Source organism: Leptodactylus fuscus, chromosome 8 (assembly GCF_031893055.1).
Source record: "Leptodactylus fuscus isolate aLepFus1 chromosome 8, aLepFus1.hap2, whole genome shotgun sequence".
NCBI classification, from domain to species: domain Eukaryota; kingdom Metazoa; phylum Chordata; class Amphibia; order Anura; family Leptodactylidae; genus Leptodactylus; species Leptodactylus fuscus.
This window is the reverse complement of record NC_134272.1, coordinates 63,797,202-63,813,708: the sequence shown is the minus strand read 5'-3', so window position 1 is coordinate 63,813,708 and position 16,507 is coordinate 63,797,202. Positions and strand designations below refer to the sequence as shown.

Below are 16,507 nucleotides of genomic sequence, written 5' to 3'. Positions count from 1 at the left end.
ACCATGGTTGCTCCTTACCTGGCACTCATAGGAGCAGCACTGTAACATTAGGGGAAGGGAAAGGGAGAGTTATTAGTGGAAAAAATACAGAATTGTACACAAAGGAACCTAACAGTGATATATCTGTAATACTCACCCCATGTTCTCCATTAGTTTTCTGAAAAAAAAATAAAAAAATGGAACAGTTATAAGCCACAAGTATAGTATATTGTATATACATTGTATCAAGAAACCTAGTGACTCTACCATGACTGCAGATATGGGATTCTTTCTTTATATACTATAGATATAATTCAATATGATGGTGAATTTCAAAACTTTGGCTGACAGCTATTTCTTCCGACTCCTCCATAACATAGTAACATCATTTTGGCTGATCACGTAGGTGTTTTCAATGGATAAGGGGGTCTCTGACAGCGGCCCTCTTTCCACGAAGTATAAAAGGATTGCACTATACACTATACAAAAGAGTATCCCCTATGACACAAATGTCATAGAATAATGAAACCGCACCAGTACTTGCAGTTTAAATGGCACATCCGGTGCCCATATATTCTTTTTCTCTGTCTCACTAAGGCTCTGCTCCCACTTGCATGAAAGGTTTGTCCCATAATGGATATTTATCACTTCTCCGTAAGATAAGGCATACATGTCTGATTGTTGGGTGAGCTTCTATCGATCACTAGAACAAGTGCCCAGGCTATGATCACTGTGAGGACCATTCTGGATGGAGCGTTGGTTGAGTGTGCTCCATTTTACTTCTTTATTGGGGTGTCTGAGGGTCTGATGGAAACAACAACTTAAACTATGTATCTTTATAATTACTCACAATGGTGTCAATAATGTTGTCAATGGTGTTTTCAAGCTCCAGGTCAGACAAGCCAGCAGCACTAGTGGCTGTGAAGTTTTTCCTGTAGCTTGGGTCAGAGGCTATAACACTGAGACGTGGCTCCTGCATATAAAAAAGAGACAATATTAGAGGCCGGTTGCACATCAGGGAAATATAGGGGCATCTACTTATTTACATAATATCTAGATGGACGTTTAGAGAGTCTCCATCTTACCAGGTGATTTGGTGATATAGCAACAGAGAAGACTTTAATTCCAAGATGTCTGGCTTCATTAGCAGCATCTTCCAGACCACCACATGGCTCCTTGTATCCTTCCAAAGGATGACCATCTGTGACCACAACTAGATATTTGTTCTCCCTCTGGTGGGATCCTCTGTAAGGTGAAGTTGCATGATAATAGAGATGTCAACATTACGACAGACATAAAGAAGATATATGATAGATCAATAAGATAGATACAGTCCTATGAAAAAGTTTGGGCACCCCTATTAATCTTAATCATTTTTAGTTCTAAATATTTTGGTATTTGCAACAGCCATTTCAGTTTGATATATCTAATAACTGATGGACACAGTAATATTTCAGGATTGAAATGAGGTTTATTGTACTAACAGAAAATGTGCAATATGCATTAAACCAAAATTTGACCGGTGCAAAAGTATGGGCACCTCAACAGAAAAGTGACATTAATATTTAGTAGATCCTCCTTTTGCAAAGATAACAGCCTCTAGTCGCTTCCTGTAGCTTTTAATCAGTTCCTGGATCCTGGATAAAGGTATTTTGGACAAACAATTCAAGTTCAGTTAAGTTAGATGGTCGCCGAGCATGGACAGCCCGCTTCAAATCATCCCACAGATGTTCAATGATATTCAGGTCTGGGGACTGGGATGGCCATTCCAGAACATTGTACTGGTTCCTCTGCATGAATGCCTGAGGATTTGGAGCGGTGTTTTGGATCATTGTCTTGCTGAAATATCCATCTCCGGCGTAACTTCAACTTCGTCACTGATTCTTGAACATTATTCTCAAGAATCTGCTGATACTGAGTGGAATCCATGCGACTCTCAACTTTAACAAGATTCCCGATGCCGGCATTGGCCACACAGCCCCAAAGCATGATGGAACCTCCACCAAATTTTACAGTGGGTAGCATGTGTTTTTCTTGGAATGCTGTTTCTTTTTGGACGCCATGCATAACGCCTTTTTTTATAACCAAACAACTCAATTTTTGTTTCCAAAATGAAGCTGCCTTGTCCAAATGTGCTTTTTCATACCTCAGGCAACTCTATTTGTGGCGTACGTGCAGAAACGGCTTCTTTCTCATCACTCTCCCATACAGCTTCTATTTGTGCAAAGTGCGCTGTATAGTTGACCGATGCACAGTGACACCATCTGCAGCAAGATGATGCTGCAGCTCTTTGGAGGTGGTCTGTGGATTGTCCTTGACTGTTCTCACCATTCTTCTTCTCTGCCTTTCTGATATTTTTCTTGGCCTGCCACTTCTGGGCTTAACAAGAACTGTCCCTGTGGTCTTCCATTTCCTTACTATGTTCCTCACAGTGGAAACTGACAGGTTAAATCTCTGAGACAACGTTTTGTATCCTTCCCCTGAACAACTATGTTGAACAATCTTTGTTTTCAGATCATTTGAGAGCGGGCTGTCCATGTTCGGCGACCATCAAACTTAACTGAACTTGAATTGTTTTGTAGAAAGAAATGGTCCAAAATACCTTCATCCAGGATCCAGGAACTGATTAAAAGCTACAGGAAGCGACTAGAGGCTGTTATCTTTGCAAAAGGAGGATGTACTAAATATTAATGTCACTTTTCTGTTGAGGTGCCCATATTTTTGCACCGGTCAAATTTTGGTTTAATGCATATTGCGCATTTTCTGTTAGTACAATAAACCTCATTTCAATCCTGAAATATTACTGTGTCCATCAGTTATTAGATATATCAAACTGAAATGGCTGTTGCAAACACCAAAATATTTAGAACTAAAAATGATTAAGATTAATAGGGGTGCCCAAACTTTTTCATAGGACTGTAGATAGATAGATAGATAGATAGATAGATAGATGATAGATAGATAGATAGATAGATAGATAGATAGATAGATAGGAGATAGATAGATAGATAGATAGATAGGAAATAGATAGATAGATAGATAGATAGATAGATAGATAGATAGATAGATAGGAAATAGATAGATAGATAGATAGATAGATAGATAGATAGATAGGAGAGCTCAAAGGTTGTAGAAGTTAAAGAGTGTTAGCTATAAAATATATTGTTATACAAACCCAATCAGGATCTCTTCAATGCCTCTTTTGATGGCACAGTCGGTGTGAGTACCTTTACCGATGTACTCGACTTTATCAACTCTAGTCTTCAAGGTATCACGCTCTTTGGCTAGATTGAGCAGAGGACTAATTAGGATGACTTCGTCACTGTAGTGCAGAGCTCCTGCGTTCCATACAAGGTTGCGGTCACACCGGTAATACCTAAAATGAAAGAGCTCAATGTAAACCTAGACTAATAAATGTCTATACTAGTAATGGGATTCTAGAAGGTTAAGAGGTATATGCTTATTAGAACATTCATTTTGATATGGTATTGTGAATAAAACACAGAAGTATCCCTGAATGAGCTAGACTGGAGAGTGACCGAAAAAAAAGCATCTGTCTCGCAGGAGGGCTAGTCATATGCACGCTCTGAAAGTAGCAAACAGAGATTGTACAACGTGAACAACCCCTTTAATGGTAAGAGATTGATTGGGTGTTTAGTCTCTGACATTGAAGGAGTTGTGTGCTTTGAACAATCCCCTCTTATTAGCCAAGTCCCTGACACCTGGATCACAAGGAGTCCTGACTCCTGCACAGTGATCATTGGTAATCCGTGGGGACATCTGGCTATAAGTGTTCAGTTTCCACGAAGGGGACTGAAGTATTTCAAAGGCAGGCAGTCCAAAATGAAAGATACTATCTAAGAGAAAAGAGTCCTGAACCGGGGATCCTTTACTCTTATCTTACAATTATAGGACATATGAAATCAGACAAACCCTTTAAGAGGTTTCCATTATAGGTGATAAGTGTCTGGCTGGTCTGAGCCCCATAAGAATGGGGACCCCCATGTTCCCCCATCTGAAAGGAGTGACCTCTATTTCATTTACACAGGTATAAGGTATCACAGCCCAGGCACTTTTCAACTAACCTGTGGATGGAGGGTATACAGAAATTATGAAATAATCCCATGTTTCGGTAACGCAGCTTTTTTGTTGCAGTTTTTGAGCCGAAACCAAGAGTGGATTGAGCAGAATGTAGAAGTATAAGAGCTTCCTATATTTCCTATTACTTTTGAAGCCATTCTTGATTTTGACTCAGAAAAATGCAACAAAATCTGCAACAAAAGTAGCTGCGTTTCTGCAACACTAAGCCTTAGCCTAAAAGGGTTTTCTAAGACTTTCTATTTGATGACCTAAACTTAGATCACATGGCCTGATCGCAGGTCAGTCCCATCCAAATAAATGGGCTAAGCTGTGATACCAAGCACGTTTAGTGTAAAAATGTACAGTGCTTGGGAAGAAGCTTCAATACTTATGGTGCAGCATCTTCAAGTATCTGCTCAGCTGGGGGCCCATATGTTGGACCCCTGTTGAAATTCAATTGATGACCTATCTCAGAAAACCCCTTTAAGAACTGAAATAAGCAGGAGTTGCTGTATGTTGCAATAGGAACACATCCTATCCTGATTTAACATTAAAGAAGTATTTAATAAAAGCCAAAAGAAAGTTGCATAGTGGAGAGTAAATCCGCTAAAAACTGAAGATGCTTTACCTAAGTACAGTAAAGCATCATAATTGTAGCACATAATGAACTATCTTACGTGTTAACCACTTCGAGAAGATAGTGAAACCATGAACAGTTATATAAAACATGTAAGAAATCACTGGGCCACATTGGCTACACGTTATCCAGTAGCATATAAGCAGTGAACCGTCAGGAACAGTACACTGAACCACAAGTGTAAAAAGATGAAGACTAAACCTATATGAATTGACCCTTATAGCTAAAACATTGTGATCACAGTGTACAGTAAATTCTATGAATAAGTAGATGTTACCTTGTAGTGAGTTTATCTATAAACTTTTTGGTAAACTCTTTGACTTGAGTAACAAGAGTCTTGAATGGTTTGACACGAAGAGCAACACTCTCTGATGTGTCCAGCACAAAGAAAATATCCACAGGACAATCTGAAAAGAAGTGAGAAGACATACAAGCATTACGACAACATTGTATATCGTGTAATATATCAGGTGTTGCAAGAGAAGTACATTTTGCGAACTCTACTATGCCATATTTGCCCCCATTACAGCTCCAACGTCAACTATTTACCCATTTGTCCGATTTCCAAATTCTTAGACTTCAGAAACATACTGGAGAGTTTCAGAAGAAATCAATCTTATGAGGTTATTGGATTATAAGAAAACATAAACACCTGGAAGAAAAGTGCACCAACATATGGAGAACATACAATGGCTATAAAACTAGGAACTACTGCGCGGTGTGATTTGCTGGTATTATGGGGCTTTGGTGTAAGGTGTGAAACTAGTTAAATCCCCAAGACAACTTATATATTCTCTGTCCCTTGCCTATGTTACTTATAACTCATATTATAGCCTGAAGTCAGGTAGTTGAATATAAAGGGTAAACATAATGGGGCAGATAAACTAAGCTAAGGTCCCATGTTGCCGAAATGTATCGTTTTTTGTTTTTTTTTTGGGGGGGGGGGGTGCAGAATTTGCTGCGTTTTTTGAGTCCAGATTAAACAGTAGTGAAACATCTAAGAGCTTCCTTTATATTTTCCATTCCTTTTCAAGCAACACCTAACTTTGGCTCAAAAAACTATAGGAAATCTGCAACAAAAAAATGTTGCATTTTTCAAAGTGGGGCCTCCGCCTTACTTTTAAAATTGCAAAAACTAGAGACTGTTTGGTAACTTGAGACTGCTCAGCTCTTTGAGATAACCTGTTCAATGTTCTAATGTTAATACAATGTATATGTGTCTATTATATAGTGTACTTGTGATATATCAGTATCAATACAGATTTAGACTATGGTTGCCAATTATAAAATGGCAGGTCTCAGTGCTTGGCAGAACTGCATGCCTCGCCATGATAGCTGACAACAAGAATGATCATTTCCTTGGCTATAGCTAACTGGTGCTAGGATCAGCATAGGCCCAGGTGGAGCCGACACTGTCATGGGATAGAGTCTTATCACACTAGAATGATGGGCCATAATTCTATAAGAAGAACAGAAAGGAGCTCCTAAATGAGTGTTTTGGCACCAAAAACCCGAGTTCAAAGAGTTTAGCTATGGTCTGCTTGGAGTTATCCATTCTAGGAGAGTTGGTGAACTGGTTGATAGAGTAGGCTTGTTCACTAGGGACACAAAAGTAGGACAAGGCTGGAGAGGCTTCCTCATTGCAGAATTAGCGGTGGACTGGAAACCGAAATGTACAATACATTGCCTGCATAGGATTGTGTTCAAATCGTCATGTCCTAGTGATGCAATTGTCAAATTTTCTGTATTTTTGGTATGCAAAGGTTATTGATTGATAGGCTAGGCTTCCAACTGCGTCTGTGGTATATGGTGGAAAAACAAGTTTGATCCATGGAGGCCTCACCTCACAACTTAAAGGATCTACTGCTAAAGATCTTGGAACCACATGCTACAGAACACTTTCATAGATCTTAAGGAATCTATACCTCAGTGGGTCATAATTGTCTTGCTAACACAAGTTACACACTATTAGGGTGGTGTTTATAAAGGGAGTCTACCAGCGCCAAAATCTCTTCTAAAACGCTTATATGCTGTCATTGGGGCAGTTAGTGAACATTGCTTTATTGTGTCAAAGTACAGTCCTGCTGCTCAACGTCTAATGAGCTGTTTGTTGCAATTAGGGTGGGGCACCTCCAACTCTCGTCGTTTAATGTCACCCTCTATTTGCCCCCAGTTTAAGCTGGGGCATGAGGAGAGTGACTTCATACAGTGGAGGAGAAAATTATAATGTGGGTCCTATAATGTTAGGATAACTGTAGGAGCATTATACTGTGTGGGGTGATGAGTGAGAATGGATGGAGTCAATGTAGAAGTGGGCAGAGCTAAGGTTGCCAATGCGCACATAGCACGTGCCACACTTTTTGTCCCTCTCTCTGGTCCTTTGAAAGTTGGGAGGTATGTATAAGTATATGGTTTTTATATGATCACACGATAATATTAATAATTATGCCACTGTAACAAATCAGGTCCAAGGAAACATAGCATAGCATATATAGGCAGGGGTGACAAGGAAGCAGCAATCACTTCTGCATAATTCAGGGCCTATAGGCCTGGGCCCTGTTGTTTTACTGTATATATGATATTGTCAATGTATACATGAAACATACAGGGATGCTAAAGTTGGAGAAAACAATTAAAGTTAATCCTGGCCTATGAAGCCTGAGGTGGCCTTAAGGCCACATAAGTATACACCAGGACTTAATATGGTAGATGCCCTGTTCCCGATTTTGCACTTGAGCCCAGATGGTTTAAATGAAATCTACCAACACCAAAATCACTTCTAGACCACATATATGCAATGTACAAGACCACAGATGAAAACAGGTGCTCCATAAGATGAGGCATTACAAGTAGATTTTCTCTGCAGCAAGACTACAATTTGGCACAAAAAAGTTTGTTATGTCACTAGCCGCACCTAAAACAACATACTGTATAAGTGGTTAAGAAGAGATTTTAGTGGTGGTAGACTTCCTTTAAGATCACCAACCTGATGGTATGTAGGTCCCAGTTGTGTAACCAAGACAGCTCAGACCCACTGAGATACAGACCTGTGAACATTTTCTGTGGCCCCATGGTTGTGATGTGGAGTCTTTATGGAACTGTTTTCCAGCACATCTTACAAAGGCTTGGTCCAATGATGATAAGGGAAATTTGGAAGCCAAGTCAACACCATGAAATCTTTGCCATTTCCTCAAACTAATGCTGATCAATGATTGCAGTGAGGCATGGCATATAGGGATGGCATATTGGAATGGCATATTGTCCTGTTGTAACAGGCCCCTGCCAGCAAGGGAGGTACTTTATCCACAGCAAGTTAAGTAGCAGGTGAAAAAGCATCAGTCACATGAATGCCAGGACACAAGCTTTGCCAGCAGAAGGTCGCCCAGATTATTACACTACCCAAAAGTGTGACCCATTAAAATCAATGAATTTCAAATAGTCATTAAGAAAACTACACAAAGCTAATAAGAAATGAAAAATAACAATATAAATTTAGGCTAAGACTATGGAAATCAATCATTATGACACTATACTGTTATGGACCCTCTGCAGCAGACATTTAAATGAGTTTTTCCAGGGTAAGATTATTGATAACCTATCATATCCTAAGGATGGGTGATTAATATCAGATTAGTGGAGTCCGACACTTGGCACCCTCACTAATCAGCTGTTTTCAGTAGCTGAAACACAGAGAATAGAGCAGGAAGCAGACAGCTCTGTTCTCTGTGTGCTGGTCAGCCCAGGTACTGCAGATAAGCACCCATTTACTTGAATACAAATTAAGCTGTATTAGCTGTATTGACTTCCACCAACACACAGAGAACATAGCTGTCTGCTTCCTGCTCCATACTTTGTATATCAGTTTATCAATCAGGCTGCCAAGTGTCAGACCTCCAGAGATCTGTTATTAGTGACCTGTTTTTTTTCTCCAGAAAACTCATTTAACTCTTCCCTTAACCATTTTCTTTGTAACCGAGAAAAAAAAAAAAAAAAAATTGGAGTCTGTCACAAGGAAACTCAATACCAACCCAGCCTCAGTGCATTATAGAGGACATTATGCTGAACATCATTATATAGTACCTTCAAATAGACCAATAGAAATAGCCTTTAATAGTCAATTCAATAGTCTTTAGAAAGTTCTTTTGAATATGCAAATGAGGCTTGAGTGGTGTGGGGGCATGCCAGAGACTCCAAGGGTTCTATATGTAGATCTGAGATTTATACTACTGAGACCCTCACCCATCCTGAGAACTGGGGTTGTTTTACTCCCATTGAAAATGTAACTGCAATGGATACAGATGAACCAGTGTCTCCATTCATTTCAATGGAAGCCCTGGATATATCAGATCGGCAACAGTCCAGCACCCCCAGTGATCAGCTGGTCCCAAAAGCTTCCAGTGCCAGCAGTAAAACAGAGAAGGGAACTAGAGGCAAAACTTCATTCTCTGTGTAGTGACTGGTCTGCACTACTGCTGGTGAGCCGCCATACAAGTAAATAGGAGCTGAGCTGTGGCAACCCTGCCTGTCCACTACACTGAGAATGGAGTTGTGCTTCTGGTTCCCTTGTCTGTGGTTGTCCTAGTATTGGCAGTAGCTGGGATATAGGTCATCAATAGCTGTAACCTGGAAACATATTGTAATAGCAGGCCAGTTAGCAGCAGGCATGGCCTAATAGGTGTTCTAAAAAGACAAATCTGGAGACTCCAGTGGAGACCATTGTTAGGGCCTAGTTGTCATAGGAAATTATCTGTACCCTGTTATTGGGTTGAATTAAGGCCACTGGGGAAGCCAACTTTCTAAGCACTTAGCAGCCATGTTTGCAGTTGGTTGTCATCTGTGATAGACAGGTTAAACCTGAGGCCAATGTCTTAAACACAGCTCCTAAACCCATGCCAACACAGCTATGTCCATCTGAGTTGCACAAACATAGTGGTCATGTCAACAAGTTGATAAGAATGATCTTATCAGCTTTCAGCTTTCAGCTTATCAGCTGTCAGCTTTCCCATCATGTCTATTAAGTAAATATTCCATGAAATGACAATTCTGGAGCATATTTTATTAGGACTTTACACTGGGCTGCTCCTCTGGTTTTCTTCCTGGAAACGTATGACCAAATGAAGAACTCCATTATTCCATTCCCCCTGTCAATAGGGTGTGCCACTACATGGTATGAAACTGTCAGGACTGATATAATTGCCAACATTTGCTAATAGTTGTTAGGAACAGTGGGTGCTGTTTTCGGCAGGAGGAGGAGGGGCTTTCAGTGGGCGGAGTTTACCAGAAAATTCAATTTTCAGGAAGGAAAGGTCCAGAGGTTTTAACCACAAAAAAAAAAAAAAACCTGAACAATTTTAGGCAAATTAAAAATAAAATAAAAAACACACTTTCCTTGGGACTGTGTCAGGGACAAATATTTGTCAAGACTACCCACTAAAAATCAGGGCAGTCCCAGCAAATTCTGGACTGTTGTCACTATGCCCTGATTGGATGTGCAGGAATCCCTACTCATTGACAAGGAGAATGGCACCACCCAGTTGTCAACCAAGAAGGAATTCTCAAAAAATTATTATTTCATGTGCAATACAAGTGTTAACTAAAACATACATGACAGACAGGGGAACTGATAGGAGTGTCACATTGGCAAGACTATGCAAAAGAAATAAGTAAAAATATACAAAACAACCAATTCTAAAAGAAGACAAACAATAGATTAAAGTAACAATATAATCTGCTGGTGAAGCAAATACCAATGGACCAATGGAAGGGCTTCAGTGTCTTTGTCAATGTCAATAAATATTAATAATAAAAAATAATAATTAAATACATAATTTATAATAATAAATAAAGTAGATATATCAGATAACCTGGTATCTATTCTGATAAAACTGCTTGACATTACATCCATAAAAAATGTTAAAAAAATGTAAAAAAAAAAATCTTGTTTTAAGATATATCATTCTAACATGCAACATAGTGAGCTAAAGATACATATCAGGTAAATATATATTGCCATAGAGAGGAGACGCAGTTAGTACTCTATGCCAAATCTGATCGAGTCCATACTGTCACTATAAGGTTCGCCTACAACATGTATACTATATGAAATGATGTAAAGTACACAAAGTATATATACGTGTAAGAAAACACAACTTCAATCAAGTATTCACATCTATAAATAGAAAGTCGCAAAAACTTCTTTTTTCCATGTACCAATATATACAGTATATAGCTATGCACAGCTTATGCCGAGTATTTGCCCCACTTTGCGGTGGCTCCGCCCACTCTTCTGTTTTAGTTGCCCCTCCCAATATTAACTTTGGGCTCCGAATTGCAGCTTTACAGATGTGGGTGGATAAGATACCTATTGTATGATCTATAGAAGGGTATAGCGATTAAATAAGGTAATGAAGGGGCGCTAAATAATCCAGGTTCTTGTAAGGCTGTGATACAGGAGAAGAAAACTACATTTGGTAGAATGATCTTATAAAATAGGGTTAGCATGCAAATAGTAGAGTCAGATTGACTGGAAATCAATAGACGTAAGCTGAGTATGGGATGGATAAGAAGACAGACTATTACACAACCATGAATTCCAAACCATCTTGCAAGTATCTGACTTGTATTCCTTGAAAACTTGAGACCCACATTTGGAAGGATATGATATTATTTAGAGACCCACTGCAAAAGCTAAACCCATAAATGATGGATAGAATGAGTCTGGGGTGAAAAGACTAGATGGGAGTGGGCGACTTCAGATGCTAAGCCATGTAATGTTACCTTGATAGGAAGATTTTCTGTCTGGTGGTGGGAAGATGATCTCAGTGCCCCCTCCAGTGCCAGGCTGCCCAGGCTCCTTAATGCCAACCTGTCCCTGGCCTTGCTGTGCTGTGCCCCCTCCGATTAGAAGGTAGAGGTGCAGCAGGGTCAGAGGGAGGTCTCCCCTCAGCATCTTCATGGTGCCCCCTATATCCCAGGCAGGAGGGGAGTTGGAAGTTTAGCTAGTGCCTGACAATGCTGCTGAGCGCTGCGCTGCTGGGAATGCAGAGCTCACACACACTACACAGAGAGGGGCAGTGCTGACAGTCACAGGGAGGGGAGAAGCAGGAGAGGAGAGGATGGTCCTTGTGAAAAGGAGGGTCAGTCTGGCAAGTTTTCATTGTGACATTGACTGGGGAATTGTACAGTATAACTCGGTAAAGAGAGGGCTCGCTCATACTGAGAGGGGTGTAGAGGGTTTTCTAGAGAACTGATAGAAGACGGTGCCTGGAAGAAGACGATACTCCCAGCTGGGAGAAGCAAGATGGAAATCATAAGCATATTAACATGACAAAGCAATGCAAGCGGCTAGAAATTCATTATTATTATTATTATTATTATTATTAGTAATAATATTGATAATAACACTAATAATAGTAATAATAATAATAATGATGATGATGGTGATAATGTGGTTGGTACTAATAATGATAATAGTAATAATAATAATAATAATAATAGTGATAATAAAAATAATAATGATAATAATAATAATAATGATGCTAATATTATGTAATATAATAATAATGCTAATAACACTAATAATAATAATAATAATAATAATAATGATGGTGATAATAAAAATAATAATGATAATAATAACTATAATGCTAATATTATGTAATATAATAATAATGCTAATAATAATAATAATAATAATAATAATAATACTATCTCTCCAAACATTAAAAGGTTGCCGAACTTTTGTAAATTCAATATTCTAAACAATCACATAAAATTCCTATAAGTAGAAAGAAATCATGTCGCGCACTTTTCATACAATTCATGATTAGTGTTCTCCAGGACTGAAGTATATAGCACTGGCTAACATGTACGGTACAGTATACAGCTTAGTATATACAAAAAAAAAAGAAAGTCACAGAGGGTCACTAACTATCCAGATTAGGAACTTCACAGAGAGGGAATGGTGTATTGTAAAATACTGTATATGTTAATAAAATGTAACTTTTATTGATCTCAGTTAAAAAAACAAATAAATACATAAATAAATAACTAGTTGTTTGGACGTTCTAGTTATTTATTTATTTATTTGTTTGGTTTTTTAACTGAGATCAATAAAAGTTACATTTTATTCACATATATTGTACAATACACCGTTCCCTCTCTTTGAAGTTATTATATACAAAAGAGGTGACTTTCAGTCTAAGGGATTATTTAGAGAGTAAATGTTAGATTGGATGGTGCCCCATGCCGTATATTCTATCAATGCCCCTCCCTTACGGTGGTGTCCAAATAACATTTTTGTAAAGTGCCCAAGGACAAAGTTGGCCATAACCGTTATATAGATGTTGACCAAAGCTTTCAATTTCAGTTGGATCGATCAAGCATCGGATGTGCACATGAGTCTCCCGACTATTGCCTGATATTGGGGAGACAAGGATCGGCATTCAAATTTTAATAAGCCCGATCACTGTATTCTCTAGGGAGAGGTATCTGACAGCGACGTTCTCCCCTCTACCTATTCACAACATATTCTCCCTCTCATTCTGTCCATAGGTGCACCATTCTACTACTGTATACTGTATATTATTTGTCATGTTTCTCAATATGTCTGGGCTTGACAGTACAGCAGTTCTTGACCTGACCTGTTCACTCCATTCTGTTTGTTTGGTTTCTTTGGTGTAGTTTTTAATGATAAATTCTACAAACAGCATTGACTTCACTAGTTCAACCCTCGGTATACAACGGGAAAACATTTGTAACCTTCATCTCATGCCAGATGAGTAGATGAAGTAAAAGCCATGCAGTTTCCTGACCATTTAGGTGTTTATTATTTGTACAAGGCTCCCATGGAGACCTATGCATCTCCTGGCAACAGACAGCAAACAAACTCCGTACTGTAGTCTGATCCCACAGTCATACTAATACTATAGTCACTATGATACCGTACATATATTATATGTACTGTATAATATATATATATATGTGTATAGGAGTTGGGAACATAGTGTTTGTTGTAGTCTGTTACCATGGAAACACACGGGTCTGCATAGTGCTGTAGACCCAAAACGACAAATCATTCTTAATTAAATAAGCAAAATAAAATAAATATATTAAGATTTATTGCAAACTTATTTTTTTTCCACCTGAGACAATAAGAAGCATGGTCATAAATATGGACATACAGTGCGCTGTATATTAGTTATATAGTCAGCAAATGTCTGTTCTGGCACTTGTATAATATACTTAATTTCCCAGGAAACCATCCACAAACATGCTGGGTTGTGCTGATGGACCTTATCATTGTTTTTTTTTTTTTCACTTTTATTCAAAATTTGGCTTGTGTACTTTAATATTATCGACAAATCGACATAATCTTCATTACCGTACACCATAGTAATTTGTCACCTAAATAGAAAAACAATACAATAAACAGATCCACCCATACCAGCTTGATGATGGTTTCCAATCAGCTGATTGAAAAACAGCAACAAAATGCTGTTTATAGATCTTCTATTAAAGGGAAACCGTCATCAGAAAAATGCAGTGCAGTCAGTAGGCAGCGTGTTATAAAAGAGGAGACGCTCAGTAACTCAGTATACTGTAGATTTGTGGGGAAAGATTTAGTATAATTTACATTTTGCTTAGTGAAATCTCTGCTTTTTCTTGGTTAAACAGTCAAGGGGGCGGTCCTATTAGTGATTGATAGTTATCTCTGTATGCACAGTCATAGAGAGGATCACTGATAGGACCGCCTACTTGACTTCTTAGCATAGAGCAGAGGTTTCCATGGACGAATGATAGGTTATACCGAATCGTTTCCCAGGAAATTATATATCAATCTACTCAGCTCCTCCTGCTCTATAACATGCCGCCGGCAGATTGTAATGGCATTTCCTGTGACTGGTTCCCCTTAAGGTCATTGGTATTGCAGTCTGATGCTTATATACACTGTCTGGAAATAAACTGAAGACATACACATGTCCACTAAATGTGGGGCACATATGTACACATGTATACACACAAATACTCTCATACATATCTGTTTCTATACTAAAACTGAAGTCAGAGTAGTCAAACTATGGCACGACAAGAGGTAGTTATGGCATTCCATGCTGACCGTATAACAAAGCATTGAGGGTTATAAGTAATCTAATAATGATGTATAATTGATCAGTAATGTTGAATAGGTCATTCAGCTTGTGTGTACGTATTGGGATTGTACTAGTATAAATCACTCTAAGGCCCAGTTCACATCTGTGTTCGGTATTCCGTTTGAGGAGTCCGCTTGCAGGACTTTTCTCTCTGCATGTTTTGCGCGGAAACCGAGCAGAAACCACACAGACCCCATTATAGTCTATGGGTCCGCTTTTCTATGCGCATATGTCTCCGTTCGGGGGGAGTCCAAAAGAGAACTCCCCGAAAGGAATACCGAACGCAGATGTGAACCAGATGTGAGTCATTCTCTTTGTGCTTGCCCTCTTTTGGGTGAAGGTATGGGTAATGCCATGTTCACACCTGTGTCAGAGGATCTCACAGGAGTCTTTATAGCAAATTTCATCAAAAATCATGGACAAAATGGCGTGGCACGTGCCTGTTGTGAACCTGATGTAAAACTGTAAGACTGCAAGTCACTTTCTTAACATTATAACCTAGAAGGCAAGAAGAAGAAAGTGGGTTTAACAATATAATATTATAGGGAAGTATTTAGGGGCATGTAGGTAAGGGATCTGTCCTAGACCCTTCTGCAGAACTTTGCTGATATGGAGATACTTTAGAAGGTGCAGAGATAGTAGTCACATCAATTATACCTATGGAAACGCAGACGCAGGTGGAAAGTCTCTGCAAAAAGACTGATACGTTTCTGCTGCATTTTTTCACTGCATATCACTATGTGGGGCCTTACCTAAAAGGGGTTGCTTCTGCAGCTTGTGCATGGATTTCTGCAAACCTCTAGGTGTAAATATCTCTGCACCAAATCTGCCATGTGTGAATATACCCTAAATGAAAAGCAGATGTGCAAACTGCAAATTGTCCAACTTCAACGGCCATGACTGAAGCATGCAAGATGATAAGGACAAGTTGTATCTAACATCAGTGATGGGGACACATCCACCATATGTTTTTTTTTTTCCTATTAAAGCCGTGTCAGTCTGATAGATACCTTCTGCTTTTCGAGCGATGAGGAAAGGCAGACATGCGTAAGCTACGGATAATTCTAACAGGGTTTCAATGTGAAGATATGAAGAATATCATGTTATTAGATACCGGTGCTGGACTTTCTACTTATATCCTGGATGTTATCCACCACTTGTGGTCCTGTATGTGGTCTTTGCACCCTACCTGCATACCCAAATCCCAATATACCTGGAGACGCTGTGCTAATGGGTGCGCAATATCATTCCTATTTAGGGTTTTTGCTTTGCCACTACACCATTTCAGTAGTAATATTATTCCCATATATTCATCTTCCCAAGCCTTGTGAGTATACATACAGTATATGGGTGTGTTCTCTGTATGCACCTTGTACAGTAGACCCTAGCACATCTGTAGGATTAGACCCACGCTGTTCATTGTTTGACACCTATTACAATATATCATCTGTATATTTCATATGCGTGGTGCCCCAAGGGAGACTTTTCCCATTGTACGCACAGAACCTACGTATGGGCAGAATCCTCTGCATCTCACATTTTTACTTTGAAGAATCAACTGCTGCAATAACTCCAAGAAAGAGCAACTGACACAGGCAACGTCTGCAGTCAATCTCGCTCCATATATGGCTGTTCTGCCACATCTGGAAATGATCACAGA

The 16,507-nt window shown here is 39.1% G+C and overlaps 1 protein-coding gene across 1 annotated transcript in view; it reads right to left on the bottom strand.

Moving 5' to 3' along the window:
• Positions 1 to 11,755, bottom strand: part of COL6A1 (collagen type VI alpha 1 chain) — a 39,722-nt gene extending 27,967 nt beyond the window's left edge. The window contains exons 1-7 of the mRNA XM_075283772.1: positions 11,474 to 11,755; positions 4,974 to 5,103; positions 3,155 to 3,355; positions 1,065 to 1,224; positions 830 to 952; positions 137 to 157; positions 19 to 39 (exon numbers count right to left, since the gene is read on the bottom strand). Of these exons, the coding sequence (XP_075139873.1) occupies positions 19 to 39; positions 137 to 157; positions 830 to 952; positions 1,065 to 1,224; positions 3,155 to 3,355; positions 4,974 to 5,103; positions 11,474 to 11,651 (834 nt within the window). The 5' untranslated portion in view covers positions 11,652 to 11,755. The remainder of the gene's footprint in view (positions 1 to 18; positions 40 to 136; positions 158 to 829; positions 953 to 1,064; positions 1,225 to 3,154; positions 3,356 to 4,973; positions 5,104 to 11,473) is intronic.
• Positions 11,756 to 16,507: the final 4,752 nt, after the last annotated feature.